The following is a 26,104-nucleotide window of genomic DNA, read 5'->3' as shown; positions in this document are numbered from 1 at the left end:
TGGTGCAAGAGTTTCTTGCAAGCGCTATGCGAGGGTGCTGATTATGAGGGATTTGCTAACTGCTCCAGTCCCTCATTCCTAGCAAGAGACGCAGGTGCTTCAGGGCAGGGCAAACCCCTTCTTTTTCTAGGGAAGGAGATGACTTTCCAGGGGGCTTATCTTCTTTCGCTGGATCTCTAGGAGTCGGCAGTTCACCGGAGGCCTGCCAAACGGGGAGGAATGCAGGGCAGCTTGTCCCGCCCGGCCCAGTGACGTGCGGTTCCCCAAAAAACACTTTCAGTTCCTGGTTCTCTTCCATGAAAAAAAACCCCTTTCCTTGGGACATCTCTTGGGCAAGATGCATCTAAAGCAGGGCAAGGCTCACCTGGGCAGCTTAGAGAAGCAGGAGGGGTGGGGGATCAAACCCAGCTCTCCAGATTAGAGTCCGCCCCTCATGTGGAGACATGGGGGATCAAACCCAGTTCTCCAAATTAGAGTCCACCACTCATGGGGAGGAGCGGAGAATCAAACCCAGCTCTCCAGATTAGAGTCCGCCCCTCATGTGGAGGGGCGGGGGATCAAACCCAGCTCTCCAGATTGCAGGGGATCAAACCCAGTTCTCCAGATTAGAGTCTGCCCCTCATGGGGAGTGGCGGGGGATCAACCCCGGTTCTCCAGATCAGGGTCCACCGCTCTTAACCACTACACCACGCTGGCTCTCAGCCGATGCTCCCAGACTCGAATCTAGCTGTTCAGTGAAGGCACGCTCTCAAAAATGCTCCGTTCGTCCACTCAGCCCTGGCCCAAACATAGAGAGCGCCTGGGGTTCTCCAGAGATGTCTCAGAGCTAACACCTTGTCTCACCTCTTGTCAGTGGGGGCCGAGACCCATCTGCTGGCCCACCTCCCCCCCACACCCCCCACCAACCCCTGTCACAGCTAAGAACGCGTCCATTTGCTTCCTTCACGTGTGACGCGGGCCTCTGTTGTCAGAGTGAAGCGTGTGCCGTTGGAGCCGGTCTATTTTGAGCTGTTGTCAGGAACAGGAGGGAACGCTGCCTTCCTCCTACACAGGCACGCCAAATGCTGCTATATTGGAGCCACTGGTACCGCATGGCAGCCCCTCTCCTCCTCTTCACTTTCTGGGGTGCCAGCGATGGCAAGAAGATGGCGAAGGAGTTGCGGATTAAACCGTCTGAACCCCAGCTCACGGCCAACGGCAAGCAGAGAAAGGCGTAGGAACATAGATCTGGAAGGGACCTCAAGGGTCATCTAGTCCAGCCCCCTGCACAACACAGGAAACGCACAGCTGCCTCTTCCCTTACTCCTCAGTGACCCCTGCCCTATGCCCAGAGGAAGGCAAAAAAACCCCTCCAGGATCCCTGGGTCAATCTGGCCTGGAAGAAAATTCATTCCTGCGCCCTGGGCATGTAAGAGAGAACCACATGGTGTAGTGGTTAAGAGTGGGGGGTTGGAGCAGTGGACTCTGATCTGGAGAACCAGGTTTGATTCCCCACTCCTCCACATGAGCGGCGGAGGCTAATCTGGTGAACCTGGTTGGTTTCCCCACTCCTCCACGTGAAGCCAGCTGGGTGACCTTGGGCTAGTCGCAGCTCTCTTAGAGCTCTCTCAGCTCCATCTACCTCACAGGATGCCTGTTGTGGGGAGGGGAAGGGAAGGTGATTGTAAGCCGGTTTGATTCTTCCTTACGTGGCAGAGAAAGTCGGCATATAAAAACCAACTCTTCTTCTTCACCGCAAGAGCCGAGCTCATCCCTTCCTGCCCTCCCTCTCATGATCTGCATAGCCCGACCAAGTCTCCTGATCCAGAACGTTGCCCCTCCTAGGAGAAGGTACAGCCTGTGCTGGATTAGACCACGCAGGTCACGATTCCATCTTCCCCACTGGCCAGCCTGGGAGGCTAATGCGCGGAGGGAAGCCACCCCAGCGTCTGAAAATCGGAGGCATGTTGCTGCTGACTGTGGAGGTTCAATTTAGCAGTTATGACTAATGGCCGTTGACAGACGCATCCTCCAAGAATTTGTCTAATCCCTCCTTAAGAAGCCACCTAAGCTCTGGAACATCACAAAAGCTATTTTGGTAACACATTCTTTGCCTGAAGGGATCCCTGTGGTGAAATCTATCTTGCCTCTTAATTTTTGCATGCCCTGCGGTGCTCCCAGACAGCCCGGTCCTGGACTTTTGTGCCACAGGGAACACAGATTTATACCGAGTCAGGTTATTGGCCCATTAAGCCCAGTATTGTCTCATCTCACTGGGAGCATATTTTTAGAGGCTCAGACATTCTTTCTTTCCCAGCCCAGATGTGCAAAATTTTACATACATAACAGACCTGTAGGCTACCTCTCTGCCAAAACCTTCCTGTGCAGCTTAACATTAAAGTAACATTAAAGTACTAGGAAACATTAGGGAAAATAAAAAAAGCAATGAGAAGTAATAAAACAGCCAAGAACAGCAACCACCGATAAAACCCAGTTGGTAAGAATATACCCAATTGGTTCAAGGGTATGGGGTAGGGGAGTAATCTAATGGAAGAAGAAGAAGAGTTGGTTTTTATATACCGACTTTCTCTACCACTTAAGGGAAACTCAAACTGGCTTACAATCACCTTCCCCTCCCCACAACAGACACCCTGTGAGGTAGGTGGGGCTGAGAGAGCTCTAAGAGCTGTGAGTAGCCCAAGGTCACCCAGCTGGCTTCATGTGGAGGAGTGGGGAAACCAACCTGGTTCACCAGATTAGTGTCCGCTGCTCATGAGGGGAATCAAACCTGGTTCTCCAGATCAGAGTCCACCACTCCAAACCACCACTCTTAACCACTATACCACGCTGGCTCTCTGTTCCTGGACCAGATATAAATGCATGAGAAATAAATCAACCCAAAGCCTGGGCAAAGAAAAATCAGTTGCCCTAATGTATGAAAGGCTGGGTGCCAGGGGATGATGAGAGGTTTCGATTGTCCGAGGGGCTGCTACAGAAAAGGCCCTGTTTCCGGTCACCTTGCCTTTAAACGTGGAATTACGCAGAGTGGGGTGTCTGTGGAAGACTTTGAGGGATGGGTCAGTTAGTATGGGAGCAAGTGGTCAATTAGGTATCCCAGTCCACTGAGGGTTTTAAAGGTAATGGCTGGTGCTTCAAATCCCATCCAGAAACAAATCAGTATACGATGCTACTCTGTCAGTATGGTCCCGATAACAGACAACCGTCAGCAAACTTGCTGCAGACTTTCCCCACTTCTGAATAGTCTTCCAAGGATCCTTTTAACCAGAAATGCCGGGAATAACCCTGGGCCATTCTTTGAGCAAAGGACTGAGCTATGGGCCATCAACAGAAAGCTAGTGAGGCAGCTCCTGTTTTCTGTTTTAGCACACATGAACACATGTGAAGCTACCTTATACAGAATCAGACCATTGGTGCATTGAAGTCAGTATTGTCTACTCAGACTGGCAGCAGCTCTCCAGGGTCTCAGACAGAGGTCTCTCCCATCCCCTGCTACCTAGTCCTTTTAACTGGAGATGCCAGGGATCGAACCTGGGACCCTTCTGCATGCCAAGCAGAGGCTCTTCCACTGAGCCACGGCCCCTCCTTAGGTAGTGTCTCTCCAAGATCTCAGGCAGAGTCCTGGCCCAGTCCTGATGCCTTTTAACCGTAGTTGCTGGGCATTGAACCTTCTGCATGCAAAGCTTGTGCTTTATCACAATCAAGGGAAGATCTGCTTCTGAAATGAGTTGGCTTGCGAACAGCGTGAGCTTTTTTTGTCTTCCTGTGTCGGGATCTTCCAAGCTGTGTGCCAAAGGTGAATTCAGGCTAGCTCCCGGCACGCTTTGAAGCTTGGCGGGTGGAGTTTATCCAGGGTGCTGAAGATCCAAAGTCCCCAGTTCCTTCTGGCTGAAGCCCTGGGTGCGTTGCTGTGCCAGAGAGGCCAAAACCAGGGCTTTCTGTGCCCAACCACAGGCCCCTTGTCGGGCAGGTGGGGCTGAGAGAGCTCTGAGAAAACTGTGACCAGCCCAAGGTCACCCAGCAGGCTTCATGTGGAGGAGTGGGGAATCTTTCTGTTGCCCCAGAAGGTTGGAGCAGAACCAACGGGTTGAAATTAAATCAAAAGAGTTTTCGGCTAAACATTAGGAAGAACTTTCTGACAGCTCGAGCGGTTCCTCAGTGGAACTCTCCTTCCCTGGAGGTTTTTAAGCAGAGGCTAGATGGCCATCTGTCAGCAATGCTGATTCTGTGAACTTAGGCAGATCGTGAGAGGGAGGGCAGGAAGGGTTGCATTAATATTTGGCTCTCATGGCCCTTTCTTGCATGCCCAGAGTAGTGCTAATTGCCACTTCAGGGTCAGGAAGCAATTTTCCTCCAGGCCATATTGGCCAGGGATCCTGGAGGGTTTTTGTTGCCATCTTCTGGGCCTGAAGTAGGGGTCACTGGGGGTGTGGGGGGAAGATAGTTGTGAATTTCCTGCATTGAGCAGGGGGTTGGAGTAGATGACCCTGATGGTCCCTTCCAACTCTATGATTCTCCAGATCAGAGTCGTCCACTCTTAACCACGACACCACATTGGGCTGGGCTCCTTCCTAGAGCTGGCAGCAAGACTTTGCGTTTCTTGCATGCTGACATCAGAGGACTTGCTGAGGTTGGTTCCCCAGCTGGCTGCGCTCTGGGCTAGCACGTGCATTGGAAATGGGACTTTGCCTTCCGCCAGCTCTTGGGGCGGGACGGAGAGGTCAACAGAGTGCTTTGGAAACAGCCCTGCGGGAGTCCAAAGAGTTAATAAAAACCTCTGGAACATTTTGTACTCTGCATTCCTTCCCATCAAGACCTGGGGCTGGGGATTCTTGTAGAATTCTTGCAGAACCGCCTTCCCAGGAAGCCTTATCTGAGAGGCTCAAACGCCCTTCTCACCCCAGCTTTTTAGGAATTCGTTTAGCCCCCTCCGGCCTTCATGGAGATATTTTGTTCTTGCCTTCTTGCTTTTGATCTCTTTCTTCCTTTCACTGCTTTGTTTCTTTATATGATTGTGAGTTTTTTTCTTTACTGCCTGCTACATGGAAGAAAAGTGACAGATTAAGGGTAACCAATAATACTACTGGCAAAGCAACTTTTCCTAAGATGGAAAATGGATTCGGTTGCAGAACTGATAGAACAATTGCACCAATCGTACTTAGCATTTATAGCTTTGAGATATGCAGAGGGATTCATGTGCACGAACACAGTAATCTTTACAACACTGCAAGGTGGGGTCAGTATTATTTTCCCCATGTTGCAAGTGTTGGGGGCTGACCGAGACAGAGAGGCTTGCCGAAGGCCGCTGGGTGAGTTTGTAGCAGAGGTGAGATCTGAACCCAAGACTCCCTCATTCACAGCATAATTGTGTGGCGACTGTGCTACACTAGTTCCTGAGCAGAGCACCATCAAACGTTCAGAAGAGCATTTAGCATGCTTCTTGTAAGAGACATCTGGTAGTGTAGCATCTTTTCCTCCAAGGAGAGCCAGCGTGGCGTAGTACTAAGTGTGGCGAACTCTAATCTGGAGAACCAGGTTTGATTCCCCAACTCCTCCACATGAAGCCTGCTGGGTGACCTTGGGCTAGTAACAGTTCTCTCTGAACTCTCTCAGCCTCACATACCTCACAAGATATCTGTTGTGGGGAGAGGAAGGGAAGGTGATTGTAAACTGCCTTGAGACTCCTTAAAGCTAGAGAAAAGCAGGGTATAAAAAACAACTCTTCTTCTTCTTCTGATTGATTTATCCAAGAAGAGGCGCTGGGGCACAGGCCTGCCTGAAAACACTTAACCCCCACTTCCAGATGAGTTGGGTTTGATTGCCTTTCCTTGATCTTGAAAAGGAAGAACTCTTTGAACCCATACTTGGGTTTTCTTGCTTCCCGGTTCCTCCTTTGAGCCCTGGCATTGCAAACAACTTCTGGAATGTGAAGCTCACGAAATCCAGCTCTGGAGATGCCGCAGTTTTTCCAGTTCTGTGATAGCATTAATTTTCCACAGGGATGCAACGGCTGCTGAGCTCGACAGTCACAGGCTCATTTCAGAGGATCCTGCAGTCATCTCCACTTCTGGAGAACCCAGAAACCAATTAATCAGCTCTCCTGTTCCCACCTTTTCACTGCATGAAACTTCCGTCACTTAGGCAGATCATGAGAGTGAGGGCAGGAAGGGTTGTGTCAGTATTTGGATCTCTTGGCCTTTTCTTGCATGCCCAGGGTATTGCCGGTTGCCACTTTGGGGTCAGGAAGCAATTTTCCTCCAGGCCAGATTGGCCAGGAATCCTGGAGAGTTTTTGTTGCCACCTTCTGGGCATGGAGTAGGGGTGTGGGAGGGTATTTCCTGCATTGTGCAGGGACTAGATGACCCTGGTGGTCCCATCGAAGTCTATGATTCTGGCATCCTTTTGGCGCCAGTCCCAAGTTTGCAAATTCAGATGTTATTTAGGGTTGGCAACCTCCCGGTAGGGGCTGGAGAATTTCTGGAATGACAGCTGATCTCCAGCCTATATATATTGCTTAATTAATTAATTGAAATCATTCTCACTGAGAAAATGGCTTCTTTGGAAGGTGGACTGCGTGGCCAAGGCCAAGGTGGACCCTGCCAAGGTCCTTCCTCTCCCTAAATTCCCCTCTCTCGGGCTCCACCCTCAAATCTCCTGGTATTTCCGAACCCACAGTTGGCAACCCTAAATTGTTACTGCTGACTTGGGTTAGGACTGAACAGGATGTTGAAAGGGAAGCTGTAAGGGGGGGACAGGTTGTGCAAAACCCCTTACTTGCTTTGTGTGTGTTAAGTGCTGTCAAGTCGCTTCCGACTCATGGCGACCCTATGAATGAAAGTCCTCCAAAATGTCCTATCTTTGACAGCCTTGCTCAGATCTTGCCAATTGAAGGCCGTGGCTTCCTTTATTGAGTCAATCCATCTCTTGTTGGGTCTTCCTCTTTTCCTGCTGCCCTCAACTTTTCCTAGCATTACTGTCTTTTCCAGTGACTCTTGTCGTCTCATGACATGACCAAAATACGATAGCCTCAGTTTAGTCATTTTAGCTTCTAGGGTCAGTTCAGGCCTGATTTGATCTAGAACCCACTGATTTGTTTTTTTTGGCAGTCCACGGAATCCGTAACCCTCTCCTCCAACACCACATTTCAAAGGAATCTATTTTCTTCCTATTTTCTTACTTGCTTTCGGGGAGCCCAAACCGTGCTTTGGAAGGTGGTCTGAGCGGAGGTAATACTACTGTTGACTCTCATGCTGCACGGAGGGAAATGCGGAAGGTGACCCCGTCTGCTGTGAATTTGACCCTTTGCCCCTCCGAGACAAACACTGCTTTTCTCACACCGGTTCTTCTTTCCCTGCAGAATTCCAAGGCAGTTCAAGGTCTGACCGGCCTCCGTAACCTCGGCAACACGGTGAGTCCCCTCCTGGTCCTTCCTCCACATTACTCAAGCATATATGGACTTGAAACTGGATTAACAATCACTTCAGCGAACTCTGAGAATTGTATTTTCTGCAAGGGGGGTAAACAGGTTATTCTGTATGCTCACAGGCCTACAGTTCCCAGGATTTTTTGCAGGCAGCTGTGGCAATTGTGGTACAAAACTAAGATGTCTTTGTAGTGTACATGCCATGGCCAAGCAAGCCTTGTATCTCAGGGGGCACCGGGGCCGGGTTCCAGACCACTCAAGTTGACCCTTCTGGCGAGACTGCGGCCATCTTGGAGAAACGGAGGACATGACTAAAACACCTCAGGTGCTCGCTGGTCAGGTTTTTGGAGATCCAGAGTGATGGGGGGATGTATTATGGATGGATTTCCTCCAGGACTGGCACACCACTTCCTCATATGCCAACTCTGGCCAAGCCGTGCCACCCTGAGAGTCATGACCTGATTAGCGCAGTGGCAAACTGACTCGGCCTTCCTCTGTGCCAGCCTGTTGGGTAGGTTTGTGGTGCGGGCTGTGGAAATTTTGACAGGTCTTTCCTCAGCCTCTGGGTTCCTCTTTTGTGACGACAGTTCTGGGAATCCCCTGCCTTTCGTACACGGCGGTTGTGAAACTGTCTCCGGAAACTCACACAGGAGCCTCCCCTCTCGCCCACCACCGCCCAGTTCCGTTTCAGCCCTCCAAGAAGAGAAGTCTGGGCCCACAGTGAGGTCTTCAAGGCCTGCCCCCAACCTGGGGGTCCTTACACATCTCTCAGATGTGAGATGGCAGACAAGACTTATGCAGACTCCGGAGGAGCTCTTTACACATGCATGTGGCAGTTGTGGGGAATCGGGCTGCACATGAGTGACTTACTCCACAGCGGTGGTGGAGTGCAGGGCTGGGGTTGGGGGTATGAGCAAAAATCTCATGCCGCACTGTGGTGGTTCCCTCAAATGCTACACACCGCCCTTGCAAAGCAGGGGTGGAGTGCTAGAACGTGGAGCATGGAATGCAAAAGCCGCTATGCACCCGTGCGTTTGAGGTGTTGGTGGTTATTTTGCATCCGGCATCCCTCATCCTTAGTGAAACCTGAACCTTTTCTCAACCCCGTGGGCATACAAACATTTTATACTACTCTGGTGGACTAAAGATGCCAACCTGACAGGTATGTTACCTGTCTGTTGTGCATTTTGTCAAACAAGCCAGGTGTTTTGAGCCTAACGAAGCAGGGAGGGAGGGTTTTAAAAAAATGTTAAACCCCCCCCCATTGTGCTCTGGATTCAAACCCCCCCCCCCGCATTTGTTTGGTTTTTTCACATGAGAAGTGGGTAAATTGACCTTGGAATTGTCATGTGCTGAGGTAACGGAGAATTCTCAGTTGGAGACCCCAAAGTCTGCACTCACTGCAGTGCAGTTCCCAGAGGAGAGGGAATTATTGATTGATTGATTTCATTTATGCCCTGCCTTTCTTCCCAGTGCCGACCCAAATTCATTTTCCTCACTTCCCTCTTATCCTCACGTCCACCCTGCAAGGTAGATTAGGCAGAGAGAGTGTGTGAATGGCCCAAGATCACCCAGCAAACTTCCATGGCAGAGTGGGGATTCGAACCTAGGCTTTCCAGATCATTCTCTTGCATCACTCTCCGCTCCTCCATTTTATCCTCACAACATCCCTGTGAGGCAGGCCAGGCTGAGGCTGTATGACTGGCCCAAGGTCACCCAGCAAGCTTCCCTGGCAGAGTGGAGAATTCATAAGAACGTAAGAAAAGCCCTGCTGGGTCAGACCAAGTCCAGCAGTCTGTTCGCACAGTGGCCAACCAGGTGCCTCTAGGAAGCCCACAAACAAGACGACTGCAGCAGCATTATCCTGCCAGTCTTCCACAGCACCCAAGATAATAGGCATGTTCCTCTGATACGGGAGAGAATAGGGATGCATCATGACTAGTATCCATTTTGGCTAGTAGCCATGAAGAGCCCTATCCTCCATGATAGGGGAGGGGCTGTGGCTCAGTGGTAGAGCATCTGCTTGGCATGCAGAAGGTCCCAGGTTCAGTCCCCTGCATCTCCAGTTAAAGGGACTAGGTGATGTGAAAGACCCCTGCCTGAGATCCTGGAGAGCCGCTGCCAGTCTGAGTAGACAGTACTGACTTCGATGGAACAAGGGTCTGATTCAGTAAAAGGCAGCTTCATGTGTGCGTGTGTGTGTGTGTGTGTGTGAGAGAGAGAGAGAGAGAGAGAGAGAGACCCTGGAGAGCTGCTGCCAGTCTGAGTAGACAATACTGACTTTGATGGACCAAAGGTCTGATTCAGTACACAGCAGCTTCACATGTGTGTTCATGTGTGAACATGTCCACATGTAAAACTTTCCAACAGTACACAGCAGCTTCACATGTGTGTTCATGTGTGAACATGTCCACATGTAAAACTTTCCAAGTTGGCTGCCATCACCACCACCACCATTCAAGCATAGGTGTCCCAGATCGTTTTCTTACGTCATTCTCCACTTCTCCATTTTATCCTCACGACAGCCCACTGAGGCTGGGCAGGCTGAGAGTGTGCGACTGGCCCAAAGATACCCAGCAAACATCCATGGCAGAAGGAGGAATTTGCACCTGGATCTTTGAGATCCTAGTCTGATACTCTAACCACTACCCACACTGGCTGGAACGATAGGAGGGTTGTTGTGTGTGTGTGTTTTTTGCCATGGTAGCAGCGCTTGATTCACTCTGTTCATTACCCACCATCCAGATGCCATTCCTCCTACAATTTGCTTTCCTGATCCTCCCTGCATGTCTCTTCAAAGTCGGTGTGTGAGGTCCACTCAGGTGCTTTCAAAACACTTTGAACTTAACCTGGCTGGAAGGGTGGTCCAGCAAGCTTCTGAGCCCAGCCGAGGGTGACCGGTCAGCCCGTTCACAGCAGTACGACACAGGGGCCAGCCTCCGCCGCTGCTAGCAGGATGAGCTGTCCCTTGTCTGAGACCAGCTGCGGAGGAGGGCAAATTTAAAAAAAAAAACTATGTTTAAAATGTTTAAAATAGCTTATCATTCAGAGCTTCCCCTGCAGCAGATGCTCAGGCAGGAAGGAGTTTAGGAAGATGTGCGCACGCACACACGCAAGCAGGAGGGGTGAGGAAAGTGAGGGGGGGTGCTCGAGCTGTTCTCTCCGCCGGCTTGGCCGGCAGCCTCTCCCCCACCTCTCCCCCCCACCCTCAGCATCTTGGGCGGGCAGAAGGAAATGGAGAGTCCGCTTGTTCAGCGCCTGCGGACATCCCGGACATGGGGCTGGCTATCCAGCCAAAGCGCCCACGCTGCTGCTTGGTGCGGCACAGTTAGGGAGCACCAATCCACCAGTAGCATGGGAAGTCCCATGGGGCTCGGCCAGCAGTGACAACAAAGGCCCAGAAAGGGATGGCTGGGTGTTCCTGGCTTGGGGTGACAAAATACTTTGCACCAGCCCTATTCAGATATACACGGAGGTCGCCTCGCTCTCCCCCTGCATTTCCCCACGTTTCGAGGGACCTGTTTTTATCGAATTTCAAACGTGGGCCAAACACAGGGGGAGAGCGAGATGACCTCTGAGGGTCAGAAATGGCATGCATAATCCAAGCAAAGTCCCAAAGTCGTTGGAGGGCTGATGGCGAGGGAAACAGCCGTGCGTAAGAGGCCCATGACTTCCTGGGTGGCCTCCCATGCAAGTCCTAACCAGGGCCGACCCTGCTTAGCTTCGAAAATCGGATGAGATTAAGTTCACCTGGGCCATCCAGGTGTCAGCGCTCAGTTCCCCGGAAAGTCAAAGGTAGTCCCCTGTGCAAGCACCAGGTCATTACTGGCCCATGGGGGTGACGTCACATCCCGACATTTCCTAGGCAAACTATGCTTATGGGGTGTTTTGCCATTGCCTTCTCCAGTTCCCCGTACCTCCAGTTAAAGAGATCTCAGGTACCTGAAGAGAGATCTTTCTCTGCTGCTGCCCCTACAGAGCCAAGGACAAAGGCATCCCTGAGTCAAATGAGTCAGTAGAATAAGACGTACGACCTTTAAAAAACATCGTTGATATCTTTGCACTGAAGGGGAAATTCTCTGGATCTCCATTCACGCTCTCCGATATCTGCCTAGCTGAGTAAAAGCTGGCAGTTTGGGTGGCATCTTGAAAGGGGCCGGGGTGGGCTACATCTCTTGAGGGGCCAGATTTGATCCATGTGTTGGCCCGCTCTGGTCTGGGTATTACCTGGCCTCTGCTTGACTTGCGTTCTTTGCCTCCCGCAGTGCTTTATGAACTCCATCCTTCAGTGTCTGAGCAACACGAAAGAACTTCGGGATTACTGCCTGCAAAGCCAGTACCTCCGAGACCTTAACAACAACAGCCGCATGCAGATGGCCCTTATGGCAGGTAAGGGTCTGCCCAATAGGGTTGCCAAACTCCAGGTGGGGCCTGGAGCTCTCCTGGAATTACAGCAGATCGCCAGACGACCGAGATCAGCTCCCTTGGAGAAAATGGCTGTGGTGGAGGATGGATTCTATGACATTATACCCTGCTGAGCTCTCTCCCCTCCCCATACCCCACCTTCCCCAGGTTCTACCCCCCAAATCTCCAGGAATGTGCCAAGCCAAAGTTGACCCCCCCCCCCCCCAGTCTGCCGTGCCCTCCTCCTCTTCCTCTGCTTGGTGATTCCTGCCCTGCGAATGGTAGATGCAGGGGCAGATTTAATGATAATGGAAAATTCTCCCAGAATGACAGCCGATCTCCAGACTACAGAGATCAGTTCTCCTAGAGGAATTTGCAGTTTAAGAGGATGCAATCTGTGTAATTGCAACCCTGCTGAGCTCCCTCCCCTCCCCAAACTCCACCCTCCCCCGGCCTTGCCCTCAAGTCTCCGGGAATTTCCCAAGCCAGAGTGGCCACCCCTAAAGGGGCATGGGGCACTTTGGTTTGGGTGCCTTGCAGCGCAAAGCAAGTTTTCCTTGGTTGTTGCAGGTGTTTCCTTTGTGGCAAGAGGCCTGCCCAAGCTGTGGCCCACCAGGCATAATGCGCCTGTGAGCCATGCGTGGCCGCCCATCAGCAGCTTCATACACCTGACATTTGCTGCTCTAGGGGCTGCAAAAAAGGAGCTCTTCTGTGCAGGGTTGGGCCAGCTTGCTCTGCACACAAGAGTCATAGTAAAAGAGTTTTTTTATTAGGCAGGGCACGAAGAAAAAACCAGCTGTCTCCCCTTAATAGGGTGGGTTGTAGTGGTAGCTAAAAAGGCAAATGCGGTCTTGGGCTGCATCAACAGAAGTATAGTGTCCAGATCACACGAAGTGATGGTATCGCTTTACTCTGCTCTGGTTAGACCTCACCTAGAGTACTGTGTTCAGTTTTGGGCACCACAATTTAAGAAAGATGTAGACAAGCTGGAACATGTCCAGAGGAGGGTAACAAAGATGGTGAGGGGTCTGGAGACCAAGTCCTATGAGGAAAGGTTGAAGGAGCTGGGTATATTTAGCCTGAAGAGGAGAAGACTGAGAGGGGATATGATAACCATGTTCAAGTACTTGAAGGGCTGTCATATAGAGGAGGGTGCCGAGTTGTTTTCTGTTGCCCGAGAAGGTCAGACCAGAACCAATGGGTTGAAATTAAATCAAAAGAGTTTCCATCTAGACATTAGGAAGAATTTTCTAACATTTAGAGTGGTTCCTCAGTGGAACAGGCTTCCTCAGGAGGTGGTAAGCTCTCCTTCCATGGAGGTTTTTTAAAAAAGGTTCGATGGCCATCTGTCAGCAATGCTGATTCTGTGTCCTTAGGCAGATGATGAGAGGGAGGGCATCTTGGCCATCTTCTGGTCACTAGGGGTGTGGGGGGGGGAGGTAGTTGTGAATTTCCTGCATTGTGCAGGGGGTTGGACTTGATGACCCTGGTGGTCCCTTCCAACTCTATGATTCTAAGAGCAGTGGTTTGGAGCGGTGGACTCTGATCTGGAGAACCGGGTTTGATTCCCCACTCCTCCACACTAGCAGCGGAGGCTGATCTGGTGAAGGCAGCTTCATGTGTGTGTCCGTGTGTACATCTCTTTCAAAAAAGATGGTTACAAATCTGTCAGTGTCAGGAGCTGACGAGGGAAAACCTCCATCCCGTTTGCAAGGCAAATTTATTTCATGGGGAAAGGAGAAACTGGGGTGGGGGTCAGTGGTTTTTGGGCTCCTGGCCACTCAAATGGCTAATCCATTCTTGTCCAGTTTGACCACGCCAGCTGGGCAAATGCAGCCACCACACAGTCTTGGGCCCTGCCATGGTCTTGACAACCCCCTGCCCCTATTTTTTCCTCCCCGGCAAGGGGCAGAGCATGTTTTTTTATTGGGTGTTGGGTGGGGCGCTGTGCATAGCTCGTGGTTGCATTTTGCTTGATGGGTCATACAAGTTCGGAGGAGAGTCTGGGTCTGTTATGCTCATTTTTGTAAAATATATTCCTACTATGTAATCGTTGCATAATAGAACGTGTCATGTTAATCTTATGCTTTGCTTCAGTTCTGTTTTTAGATTTCTGTTTGGTTCTACAACCCTAATCCTGTTGTATTGTTTATTGAATCTGTCGATTGTATTTGACTCACTCTGTGTAATCCGCCTCCAGTCCAAGTGAGAAAGGCGGACTACAAACATAAATAAACCAACAAACAAATATTCCAAGGAAATATAATTGGCCTCACCTAACAAAGCTACCCTGCCAGAATTCATTCTTTCTTCCTCCTCCGTTGTGCTCCAGAGTTTGCCAAGCTCATCCAAATGCTGTGGACATCCTCGCCGAACGAGACCGTGAGTCCTTCCGAATTCAAGACCCAGATCCAGAGATACGCTCCTCGCTTTGTCGGCTACAAGTAAGAGTTCTTCTAATCTGCCCATTTCCCACATGGCTACAATTCATTTCGAGGAGGAGTGGGGAGCGATGAGGTCATTTTGTCATTCCGGAATCTGCACCGTGGTTTGGATTCCTTCGGCTCCTTCCTCCACGGTGATTAAGAGAGCCATTCTAACCAGGTCTACTCAGAAGGCTACTCAGGTCTATTCAGTGGGGCTTGCTGCCAGCAAAATCTTCTTAGGATTGCACTGCAAACAATCAAACAAGATGAGATGCTTGGAAGAGCCCTGATCATTTATCCGGCATATTTTCCTTTTGTGTGTGTGTGTTAAGTGCCGTCAAGTTGTTTCCAACTCATGGCGACCCTATGAATCAAAGTCCTCCAAAATGTCCTTTTGTACACATTACTTATTATCCTGACCTGGATAGCCCCAGGCTAGCCTGATCTCATCAGATCTCAGAAGCTTAGCAGGGTCAGCCCTGATTAGAATTTGGATGGGGAACCTCCAAGAAGTGCCAGGGATGTGATGCAGAGGCAGGCAATGGCAAACCACCTCTGAACGTCTCTTGCCTTGAAAACCCTACGGGGTCCCCTTGCATCTGGACTCCCCATGCATCTGGGGACTGAGTTCCAATCATGGAACTTGCAGTGTGCATCTGATTGGAAGTCCTCATAATGGATGCAGGGAAGACGCAATAAAAATGCAGCCATAGAAGAAGAAGAAGAAGAGTTGGCTTTTATACGCCGACTTTCTCTACCACTTAAGGAAGATGCAAACCAGCTTACAATCACCTTCCTTTCCCCTCCCCACAACAGACACCCTGTGAGGTAGGTGGGGCTGAGAGAGCTCTGTGACTAGCCCAAGGTCACCCAGCAGGCTTCATGTGTAGGAGTGGGGAAACCAACCCAGTTTACCAGGTTAGCCTCCGCTGGTCATGTGGAGGAGTGGGGAATCGAACCTGGTTCTCCAGATCAGAGTCCACCGCTCCAAACCACCACTCTTAACCACTGCACCACACTAGCATAGAGTTAGGTCCTGGAGTGTTGGTGAACGGGTGGCTGCAGATTGGGGCTGGATCCTCTTGCACAGTACTGGCTGCCTTATTGTTTAGATTCCCTAGATCCCGTTGGTGGGAGCTGATTGGCTCTCAGGAGGCACCTGGATAATAACACCTGCCTTTTCTGCTCTTTGCAGCCAGCAAGACGCCCAGGAGTTCTTACGGTTCCTTCTTGACGGACTTCACAGCGAAGTGAACCGGGTGTTGGTGCGCCCCAGGGCCAGCAGTGACAACCTGGACCATCTCCCGTGAGTTGGGGTAGAATGTGGCAAACCAGGGAAGAACAGGCAAACGAGAAAGATGTTAGGTTAGGTCCTGTTAATTGGGGCACCCACAAGGACTGGAGGAGGGCACCTCATTTTCTCCTGCATCCTCTCCTCTACAATTTCCTCTTTCCCTTCCCAGGCAGCCCCCATAACCTGTACCCTTTTCCTGCTGCCTCTCTCCTTCCCACCCACCAGCCAACCTAGCTTTTTCTGCTTCCCTGTCTTAGCTTTCCCTCCCCCTGGCAGCCTCTCTTCAGGAAAAGTCTGGCTAGATTGTGCAGTGACTGCCATCTGCTGGCCTTATCATGCCCAGTGGCCCAGTTGTGCATTTTTATTTAGATTTCAGATTTTTCTGCAAATCTGGCACTTCTGGGTCTTCCTTTCAGGTAAATGTGCCTTTCACTACCTAGTCTTCCTTTCAGGTAAACAGTGCATAGAACTTAAAGAGTCATTGTTCTCTGCTGCAAAGTGCTGTAGAAAGGCACATTAATTTTGTTAGCTTCTTCAGCAGCTGTCCAATAGGGAGGGGAGACAGAAATCTGTCAGGCTGAGAAATAAGAAAAGGGTACATCCTAGTGCCCAGAAAAGGTGCAGGGGAACAGTTGCTGATCTTCTTCCATCTTCTCTCTTTCTTTGTTTTAAAAGTTTTTATTAAGAATAAAAGGAGTGAACATAAAAAAGGGGTAGGGAGGATGACAATAATGCAACAAAAATCTTGTATCTACTGTTCAATTATATAAATATATATATAGAGAGAATCATAGAGTTGGAAGGGGCCATACAGGCCATCTAGTCCAACCTCCTGCTCAATGCAGGATCAGCCTAGAGCATCCCTGACAAGTGCTTGTCCAGCCTCTGCTTAAAGACTGCCAGTGAGGGGGAGCTCACCACCTCCCTAGCTAGCTGATTCCACTGTCGAACAACTCTTACTGTAAAAAATGTTTTCCTAATATCCAGCCAGTACCTTTCCGCCCACAATTTAAATCCATTATTGCCAGTCCTATCCTCTGCTGCCAACAGGAACAGCTCCCTGCCCTCCTCCAAGTGACGGCCCTTCAGATACTTAAAGAGAGCAATCATGTCCCTTCTCAACCTCCTCTTCTCCAGACTAAACATTCCCAAGTCCCTCAGCCTTTCCTCATAGGGCTTGGTCTCCAGGCCCCTGATCATCCTCATCACTCTACACTGGGTGTGAATATACCTTATGTTCCAGTTCAAACTCTAGCATTCTAGAGTGTAATGTATTTGTTCTCTATTTCTATGTTTCTATTGAGCTTAAACAAAAATACATTTTAATAACACATTTTTAATATTATCCATATCAAACTGCTCACAGCTTATGCTGTTCTCATGTAAGCATAATAAAAGCCTCCATTTTAAAAAAAAATCTTCTCTCTTTCATGCAGGGATGACGAAAAAGGGAGGCAGCTGTGGATGAAATACCTGGACAGAGAAGACAGCCGGATTGGGGGTGAGTGCCCACCAGGAAAGCACAGCAAGAATAGGAAGGAGGTTTTGGATGGTGGGTGGCAGGTGGGCATAGGGGATGGCTCTGGAGATCCACCAGGTGCTTAGTGTCGGAAATCACCCCACAGCTATAGGGAAGGAGTTACCAGCGTCAGGAGGATCGTAAACAGAGGAGATTGGGAACTGAGCAGTAATTTAAGCTGCATTGTCAGTGCTCTGAACAAGACAGAAAAAGTGTGCAAAGCACCAGAGGTTACAAAGCGTTTATCTAGTAAATTGAAGCTACTCCAAAATTATACAAAATAATAGTTACAAGGTTCAAATAAATTGCAAACCATGTATTGCTGTATACATATAATGAGCAAACGCAAAAAAGCAAAAGTGTTGATACTGTAAAACAGAACCACAACAGTCCAACGAAGGATATCGAAACGGGATACTAACCAGCAGATCTGTCACTGTTGTGGTTCTGTGTTACATTATCAACACTTTTGCTTTTTGCGTTTGCTCATTATTTGTATACTGTAATACATGGTTTGCAATTTATTTGAACCTTTGTTGTTACTACTATTTTGTATAATTTTGGAGTAGCTGCAATTTACTAGATAAACGCTTTATAACCTCTGGTGCTTTGCACATTTTTTCTGTCTTCTATCAGAGGTTTCTCCCCCTTCTTTTTTTCAGCGCTCTGAACAAGACAGGCTATTGTGATTAGGTGAGCCGTAGCATGTTTAGGTACAAGAAAGGAGTTCCGTTTTCACCAGAGCTCAGAGGGCGTCTCTTAAATGCTGATTTGCGCAGTGGGTCCCTGATGTGGTTACTGGCAAATGCAGGCAGAAGACACCTTGCTGGCGATGAGCTCTTGATCCGCTCACCTCAGGGTGAACGTAGGCCTTGCAGACCAATTTGAGGAGGTCTTGAATTTCCGAGGCCAAGAGAGAGAGCTTCCTAAAGGAGTTCAGAGGCCTCTGAAGGACTTCTCCCCAGGAGGGGCTGTGCTCAGACACGAGGCTGCTTCTGAGTCATTGGGCCAATTGGGGAGGATGAGTCACTGCTACAGCCTTAAGAAGCCAGATGCCTTTTAAGATGGGAGTCTCAGCTTCAAAATGGAATTTGAGAGACCTGGGCCATTTCTGCATGGCTGTTTCCTTGCAGTCACTCTGCCAACTACTTGGGGGCTTTGCTCTGATTATACTTGCATTTTCTGACCATCAGAGGTGACCTCGCTCTCCCCGTGCATTTCCCTGTGTTTTCTGGATGCTTGCTAAACACAAATCCAGAAAACATGGGCAACGCGCGCAAATGCGTGGGGAGAGCAAGGCAACCTCTGGCGGTCAGAAAAGGCATGCGTAATCAAATCAAAGCCCCGAAGTAGTCCGCAGGGTCACCGGGAGGAAACAGCCATGCATATATGGCCTTGACCTGGTGTTTCAGAGGGGGAGCCGTGTTGGTCTGCAGTAGACCAGCTAGATTCAAGTCCAACCGCACCTTAGAGACCAACAAGATTTTCAGGGTACAAGCTTTCAAGAGCCAAAGCTTATACCCTGAAAATCTTCGTGCAGCGACCTTCTGCTTGCCAAGCAGAGGCTCTACCACTGAGCCACAGCTCCTCGAATGTAGCTGATGGACCACTGTGTACAAAAAAGCCACGGATCAGTAGAGGACTGCCACTTTTTGATGTGGGGAGGAAGATAAGTTGATACACCAAGGTAGAATCACTTTCTGGGGTGATTCTCCCCAGAAAGGTGACCCTCCCTGGTGTAGATTCGAGGGTTGGTTGGTGCTGCTGCTTATGGGAAAGGGGGTTGAGTTTCGACAGCCCCTCGCTGAATTGTTTGTGACTGGATTGGCCGGTGGCCCTCAGCAGCCCTTCCCTTAGCCATTCCAGGCTCCCTCCTCAAATCCTCTTTTACTCCACAGATCTCTTTGTGGGACAGCTGAAGAGCTCTCTGACCTGTGGGGCCTGCGGATACTGTTCTACAGCCTTTGATCCCTTCTGGGACCTGTCGCTGCCCATCGCCAAGGTAATTGCCCCCTAGGCAAGTGCTGTTTTAGTCTCCACTGTTAATAGGAGCATCATATCCAAGCCATGAGATGGAATGGTTCCCTCTTACTCTGTGCTAGTTAGACCTCGCGTGGCATCCTGTGTCCGGTTCTGGGTGCCCGCCTTTGACGAGAGATGTAGACGGGTTGGGATGGGTTCAAAAAAGAACAATTTAAGATGTTTTTTTTGGGGGGGGGTGTTGAAAAATAAGTCCTATAAGAAAGGTTAAAGGAACTAGTTGGGTTTAGCCTGGAGAAGAGGAGGGGACACTTGTGATCGTGTTCTTCAACTACTTGAAGGGCTGTCAGGTAGAAGAGGGCAAAAACTAGTTCTCTGTTGCAAGATCTGTTGTGCTTAAGTTACAGGAGGGTAGTTTTCCATTGACCATTAGGAGGAGCTTTCTAATGATATGATATGATATGATATGATATGATATGATATGATATGATATGATATGATATATGATACGATATGATACGATATGATATGATATGATATGATATGATATGATATGATATGAGTCTATAAAATTATGCATGGTATGGAGAGAGAGCGAACAGGGAGAAGCTTTTCTCCCTCTCTCATAATACTAGAACTCAGGGTCATCTGCTGAAGCTGGGAGGTGAGAGATTCAAAACAGATAAAAGGAAGTATTTCTTCACACAACTCATAGTTAAATGGCGGAACTCCCTGCCTCAGGATGTGGTGATGGCTTGTTACAGGCTTTGACATATTAGAGCACATGAACATGGTAGTAATGTTGTACACGTGCAGAATAATTCAATATAAAACTCAATCACACATACAAACTGCAAAAGATATATAGCAGAGGTTTAATTTCCTTTTAAAGGAAGGAGAATATTCTTTACCAGAGGCTTCAGCTTCTATTACTCTGTCAAAGGCTTCAGTAATTTTCCAGCAACACATTCTGTTTATTTTTTCTAAGACCTTTCCCAGCTAGAAACTGTTAGCTAATAAGAAACTGTTAGCCACTCCTTATATAACTCCTTATATAACTATTGGAAGGCAGAAACTAGGTGTCAGACTCCTACCTTCCAATGACTTCTCCACCCACTATATGCAGAAATGCTCTACACTCACTATATTCAAGGATATGTGATGTTATAATGATGTAATGTAAACAATAATTGTATTTTATGATTTAACCATGAAAGCAAGATTCTAGAAATTAATGAATGGGTTCAATCTTAACCTTTTTTCCTGGAGATGAGAATGATACTAAAATTGATTATATAGAGTGATAATAAAGCTTAAAACTGATAGTTTATAGTTTAGCAAAATAGCCTGGTGAAAGAGGAAGTCCTTGTCTGGTAATACAATGGGAGGCCACTGAGCATGTGCAGTAAAAATGAGAATTGCTCAATTCTCAAAGTCAACTTCATTGTAGGTGACTGAAACAGTATAAATACAGGCAGGGAGAGGGCTAGAATTTGAGACCTCTCTTAGAGGGTCTCAGAAGAGGCAGTTGGTATGTATGGCTTTACAAATCTATTATTCTAGAGTATGAATTAGATACTTTGAACTAAATCAGACTTATTGTCGAAGGCTTTCACGGTCAGAGTTCATTGGTTCTTGTAGGTTATCCAGGCTGTGTAACCGTGGTCTTGGTATTTTCTTTCCTGACGTTTCGCCAGCAGCTGTGGCCGGCATCTTCAGGACAGTGTTACTCCTCTGAAGATGCCTGCCACAGCTGCTGGCGAAACATCAGGAAAGAAAATACCAAGACCACGGTTACACAGCCCGGATAACCTACAAGAACCAATAAATCAGACTTATTTGACTGTTATATTTTAAGTGTTGGATTTTAAAACTGAATAGTATGTAGAACTTGCTTGCTTTACTATATATGTTGTTACTGAATTTAAAGACTTTGTAATACTTGCATATACACATATATATACACAATTACATTGGAGTACATCAATAAAAAGACTTACTTTTTAAGTGAGTAGTTGAGTCCTGCTTAGTAGGTGACTATCTGAATAAAATAACATACCACTTCTCAGGAAGGGGTCATTTCTAAGAGTATAGTCACCCGAAAGGCACTGACCCGCTTCAGGCTTCCAACTTGGAAGGCTTTAAGAGGGGAGTGGAGATGTTCATGGAGGAGAGGGGTATCCATGGCTCCTAGTCACAATGGATACTAGTCATGATGCACACCTATTCTCTCCAGTATCAGAGGAGCATGCCTATTATATTAGGGGCTGTGAAACACAGGCAGGACAATGCTGCAGTCCTGACTGTGTTCCACAGCACCTAATATAATAGGTTTGTGGGCTTCCTAGAGGCCCCTGGTTGGTCACTGTGTGAACAGATGGCTGGACTCAATGGGCCTTGGTCTGATCCAGCAGGACTTTTCTTATGTTCTTATATTCTAATGGTAAGAGTGGTTCAGAAGTGGAACCAATTCCCTAGGTGGGGGTGAGATCTCTCCCTCTCTGGAGACATTTCAGCTGAAGCTTCCTGGCTGTCTTTCGGGAATGCTTTAGTTTTAGATTTCCTGCATTGCACAGGAGGTGGGACTAGATGGTCTCAAGAGCCCCTTCTGACTCTAGGACTAGTCTCTGTACCTTCCGAGCCACTGCGTTTCCCACCGCCAGATCTCCCACTCAACAGCGCTCTAACCCCATCATTCTTGTTTCGCAGAAGAGCTACGGGGAGGTGAACTTAATTGACTGCATGCGGCTCTTCACCAAGGAAGACGTGCTGGATGGAGACGAGAAGCCCGTAAGGAACGGTCCAAGATAGGGTTGCCAACCTCCAGGTGGGGCCTGGAGATCTCCCGGAATTACAACTGCTCTCCAGACTACAGAGATCAGTTCCCCTGGGAAAAAGGGCTGCTTTGGAGGGTGGATTATATGGCATTATACCCCGCTGAGATCCCTCCCCTCCACAAACCCCATCCTTCCCAGGCCCCAACCCCCAAATCTCCAGTTATTTCCCAGCCTGGAGTTGGCAACCTGAAAGTCCAGAGGGTGGGTGAAGGAAGGGGCTAATTAGTACATTAGCATGTACTAATGAAGTGAGCAGATTGTGTTTCGGAATACAAGCATCCCTAACATGCATGGCATATTCCAGTTTCAGAAAAGGATAACTCGGATTTTATGAGCAAGAAGAGTTGGTTTTTATATGCCAATTTCTCTACCACTTAAGTAAGAATCAAACTGGCTTACAATCACCTTCCCTTCCCCTCCCCACAACAGACACCCTGTGAGGTAGGTGGGGCTGAGAGAGCTCTAAGAGCTGTGACTAGCCCAAGGTCACCCAGCTGGCTTCATGTGAAGGAGTGGGGACTCAAACCCGGTTCTCCAGATCAGAGTCCACTGCTCCAAACCACCGCTCTTAACCACTACACCTCGCTTGGCATGCAGAAGGTCCCAGGTTCAGTCCCCGATATCTCCAGTTAAAAGGACCAAGCAACAGTTGGTGTGAAAGATCTCTACCTGAAACCCTGGAGAGCCACTTCCAGTCTGAGTAGACGAGACTGATTTTGATGGACCGAGGGTCTTGACTCAGTATAAGGCAGCTTTGTGTGTGTGAGTGACCAGGTCAGGGCACAGAGCTAGCGTCTCCCCACTCCGTCAGTGCTCGTATGATATCTTCCCCCTTATCGTGATCCCGTTTCTCTCCCCAGACTTGCTGCCGCTGCAAAGCCAGGACAAAATGCACAAAGAAGTTCAGCATCCAGAGGTTCCCAAAGATCCTCGTACTGCGTATCCTTTTCCCCCCTACTCTGTGGCTCAGTCCCCGTTCTCAAAACCGTGAGGGAATTCCAGGCAGAGCAGTATGTGGGCTGGCCGTTCCCCCGCAATGCTACCGGAGCTTAGAAACAGATATTGCCAAGTGGGCTCTCGTTTGGCATTGATTTATTTTATATTCAGAAAAGTTTCTAGTCCACACTAAGTCAGAGGGGCTTCAAAGTACGCGAGTGACTCCTAGTGAAACCTTAAGAGCCAGAGTCTGGAGATTGGGTGGCGGGTGGAGAGCCCTTGTCCGTATTTAAGCAGAGTAAGTTATCCAGACAATCAATTTCCAAATGGAAGCAAGGAGGGGAACGGAGGTCCAGAACAAATCAACTGTTTTGTCACTGAAAACTTCATCAGCCAAAACTGTTCAGACACAGTAACTATAGGTGAAATGCACGCTGGCTCTCTTCACAGTAAATAAGAGATAAAACGGGAAGAAAGGAGTCAGATGAACCCCCAGATGCCTCCTTTCCACCCCGTCATCCTGCCCTTGTAGGTTCTCTTTCTTCCTTAACTTTCCATCTCAGACCTGAAGCGTTTCTCCGAAGCCAGGATGCGATCCAGCAAGCTCACCACCTTCGTAAACTTCCCGCTCAAGGATCTAGACCTGAGGGAGTTCGCTTCCCAAAGCTGCAGTGAGTATTTCCGCCAGGAGGTCGAGGGCAGAAGTAGGCAGGCAGGGTGGGTGAGGGGAGACTTACTAGCACTGGGTTGCCTGTTGGGAGTCGGGGACTGGTGAAGTAATTCCCCCACCTAGTAGCCAAAATTGGGAAGCCCTGGGACTTGAGTTAACCACCAAGTGAATTGGGAAATGCCCAAGGGATTTTCAGAGAAGAGCAAACAGTGCTTTTTAAAAGTCCCCTGGAGGATGGGCCTATCAACAGCTAGTAGCCATGATGGCTCAATGAAACCTGCAGGCTCAGAGGCAGTCTACCTCAGTGTCAGATGCGGGCAAGCAACAGCAGGAGAGAGGGCTATTGCTGTCATGCCCTGCTTATTATTAATGAAGTGCCATCCACATATATGGCATTTGCAGGGTACCAGAACATGAGCTCATAGTCTAAACTTTGTCACAAAGGTGACCATGGGGGATGGCTGGGATAAATAGTGGGAGAATCTATGTTCATTGTGCTTACATGTGTGGTGTAGTGGTTAAGAGTGGCAGACTCTAATCTGGAGAACCAGGTTTGATTCCCTGCTCCTCCACATGAAGACAAAGAAGAAGAAGAGTTGGTTTTTATACCCTGATTTTCTCTACCTTTAAGGAGTCTCAAAAGCTGCTTACAGTCTTCTTCCCTTCCTCTCCCCACAACAGACACCTTGTGAGGTAGGTGAGGCTGAGAGAGTCTGGAGAGAGCTGTGACTAGCCCAAGGTAACCCAGCTAGGCTTCATGTGTAGGAGTGGGGAAACCAACCCGGTTCTCCAGAGTAGAGTCCGCTGCTCCTGTGGAGGAGTGGGGAATCGAACCCGGTTCTCCAGATTAGAGTCCACTGCTCCTAACCACTACACCACGCTGGCTCTCATATTGGCAGCAGACTCTAATCTGGTTAACCAGGTTTGATTCCCCACTCCTCCACATGAGCGGCAGACTCTAATCTGGTGAACCGGGTTGGTTTCCCCACCCCTCCACATAAAGCCAGCTGGGTGACCTGGGGCCAGTCGCAGTTCTCTCCGAACTCTCTCAGCCCCACTGACCTCACAAGCTGTCTGCTGTGGGGAAGGGAAGGTGATTGTAAGCTGTTTTGAGACTCCTTAAAGGTCGAGAAAAGTGGGGTATAAAAACCAACTCTTCTTCTTAAGTTTAGTTTGAATAGGGAAGGGGGGAACTCAAGGATTGTGCCGAAGACAATGGAAATAATGGGTTTCGTAGTAGGTTTTGCTTGTAGGCCCTCCAGGAACATCTGTTTGGCCACTTTGAGAATCGGGTCAAGATGGACCTTTGGTCAATCCAGCAGGGCTCTTCTGGCGTTGGGTTGGAGGGGGGGGAGCAGGAGATTGAGAGAGTCCGCACATGTTTCTTTTGAGGCACTAAAAACCAACCAAGCGACCTTCTGACATCAGAATGGGGCAGCAAGTATCTGATGTATTCTCCTCCCCCCTTTGCAGATCACGCGATTTACAACTTGTATGCCGTCTCCAACCACAGCGGGACCACCATGGGGGGCCACTACACAGCCTACTGCAAGAACCCCGTGTCCGGAGAGTGGCACGCTTTCAACGACTCCCGGTAAAGTTGCCATTTACGGCTGCCGTTTTAGGGAGGACTTCCTCGCTCCGAGAGCATTTAACTAGTGCAGTTCATGGCCACAGGGTGTGGCGTCCCTCAACATCAAATTTTGAAACTGAGGATTTGGTTGCCGCATGTCAAAAATAGTCAGATTTCCAATGAGAATTTTTCCTGCATTAATTTTGGGCTTGCCCTCAACATACACACACACATGAACACATGAAGCTGCCTCATACTGAGTCAGACCCTTGGTCCATCAAAGTCAGTATTATCTGCTCAGACCAGCAGTGGCTCTCAGGGTCTCAGGTAGAGGTCTTTCGCATCACCTACTTACCTGCTCCTTTTAACTGGAGATGCCGGGGACTAAACCTGGGACCTTCTGCATGCCAAGCAGAGGCTCTACCACTGAGTCACGGCCCCTCCCTCAAAGACAGCAATTCTCCTTCACAGTGTCTTTGGGGGCCCCAAGCCTCTCCTCCCTCACACTTGAGGGTGCCAGACTCCAGGTGGGCCCTGGAGATTTCCCAGAATTACAACTGATTGCCAGATTACTTACATCAGTTCCCCTGGAGAAAAAGGCAGCTTTGGAGGGTGGACTTTATGGCATTATTACCCCTCTGAGCTCGCACCTTCCCCAGCTCCACCCCCAAATCACCAGGATTTTCCCAACTTGGAATTGGCAACCCTACTCACACTGCAAAAACGGGCCCTCTAATAACCTTCCTTCTTTCTTTTTAAAAAAATATATTTTATTTAAATATATATATACATACTAACCATTCATACAGTGTATTAAACTTTCCAAAGGATGCCAAATATTTAAAGCATTTTATCGGCATAACAAAGATTATTCTCGTAAAATAACATAGCTTGCTATCACGAAAAATCGATATTCTTAACTGATTTTTGCAATTCTAAATAATAGATCCCTGCTTTTAAATTTCAGCCATTACTTAACCTGCATAATTAATCCGATTATACGTTATTAATTCCATATTATAAAACTCGCCTCCAACCTTTCTTC

At 48.8% G+C, this 26,104-nt stretch overlaps 1 protein-coding gene across 3 annotated transcripts in view; it reads left to right on the top strand.

The window, feature by feature from the left end:
- Positions 1–26,104, top strand: part of USP2 (ubiquitin specific peptidase 2) — a 78,638-nt gene that overhangs the window by 52,431 nt on the left and 103 nt on the right. For all 3 annotated transcript variants that reach the window (XM_056860726.1, XM_056860725.1, XM_056860727.1), the window contains 10 exons: positions 7,355–7,405; positions 11,686–11,809; positions 14,157–14,268; positions 15,446–15,556; positions 16,981–17,045; positions 18,962–19,065; positions 21,753–21,833; positions 22,741–22,819; positions 23,380–23,487; positions 24,960–25,080. In XM_056860726.1, coding sequence (XP_056716704.1) covers positions 7,355–7,405; positions 11,686–11,809; positions 14,157–14,268; positions 15,446–15,556; positions 16,981–17,045; positions 18,962–19,065; positions 21,753–21,833; positions 22,741–22,819; positions 23,380–23,487; positions 24,960–25,080 — 956 coding nt within the window. The remainder of the gene's footprint in view (positions 1–7,354; positions 7,406–11,685; positions 11,810–14,156; positions 14,269–15,445; positions 15,557–16,980; positions 17,046–18,961; positions 19,066–21,752; positions 21,834–22,740; positions 22,820–23,379; positions 23,488–24,959; positions 25,081–26,104) is intronic.

This window comes from Euleptes europaea, chromosome 14 (assembly GCF_029931775.1).
Source record: "Euleptes europaea isolate rEulEur1 chromosome 14, rEulEur1.hap1, whole genome shotgun sequence".
NCBI lineage: Eukaryota > Metazoa > Chordata > Lepidosauria > Squamata > Sphaerodactylidae > Euleptes > Euleptes europaea.
This window is presented reverse-complemented; position numbering and strand designations above follow the sequence as displayed.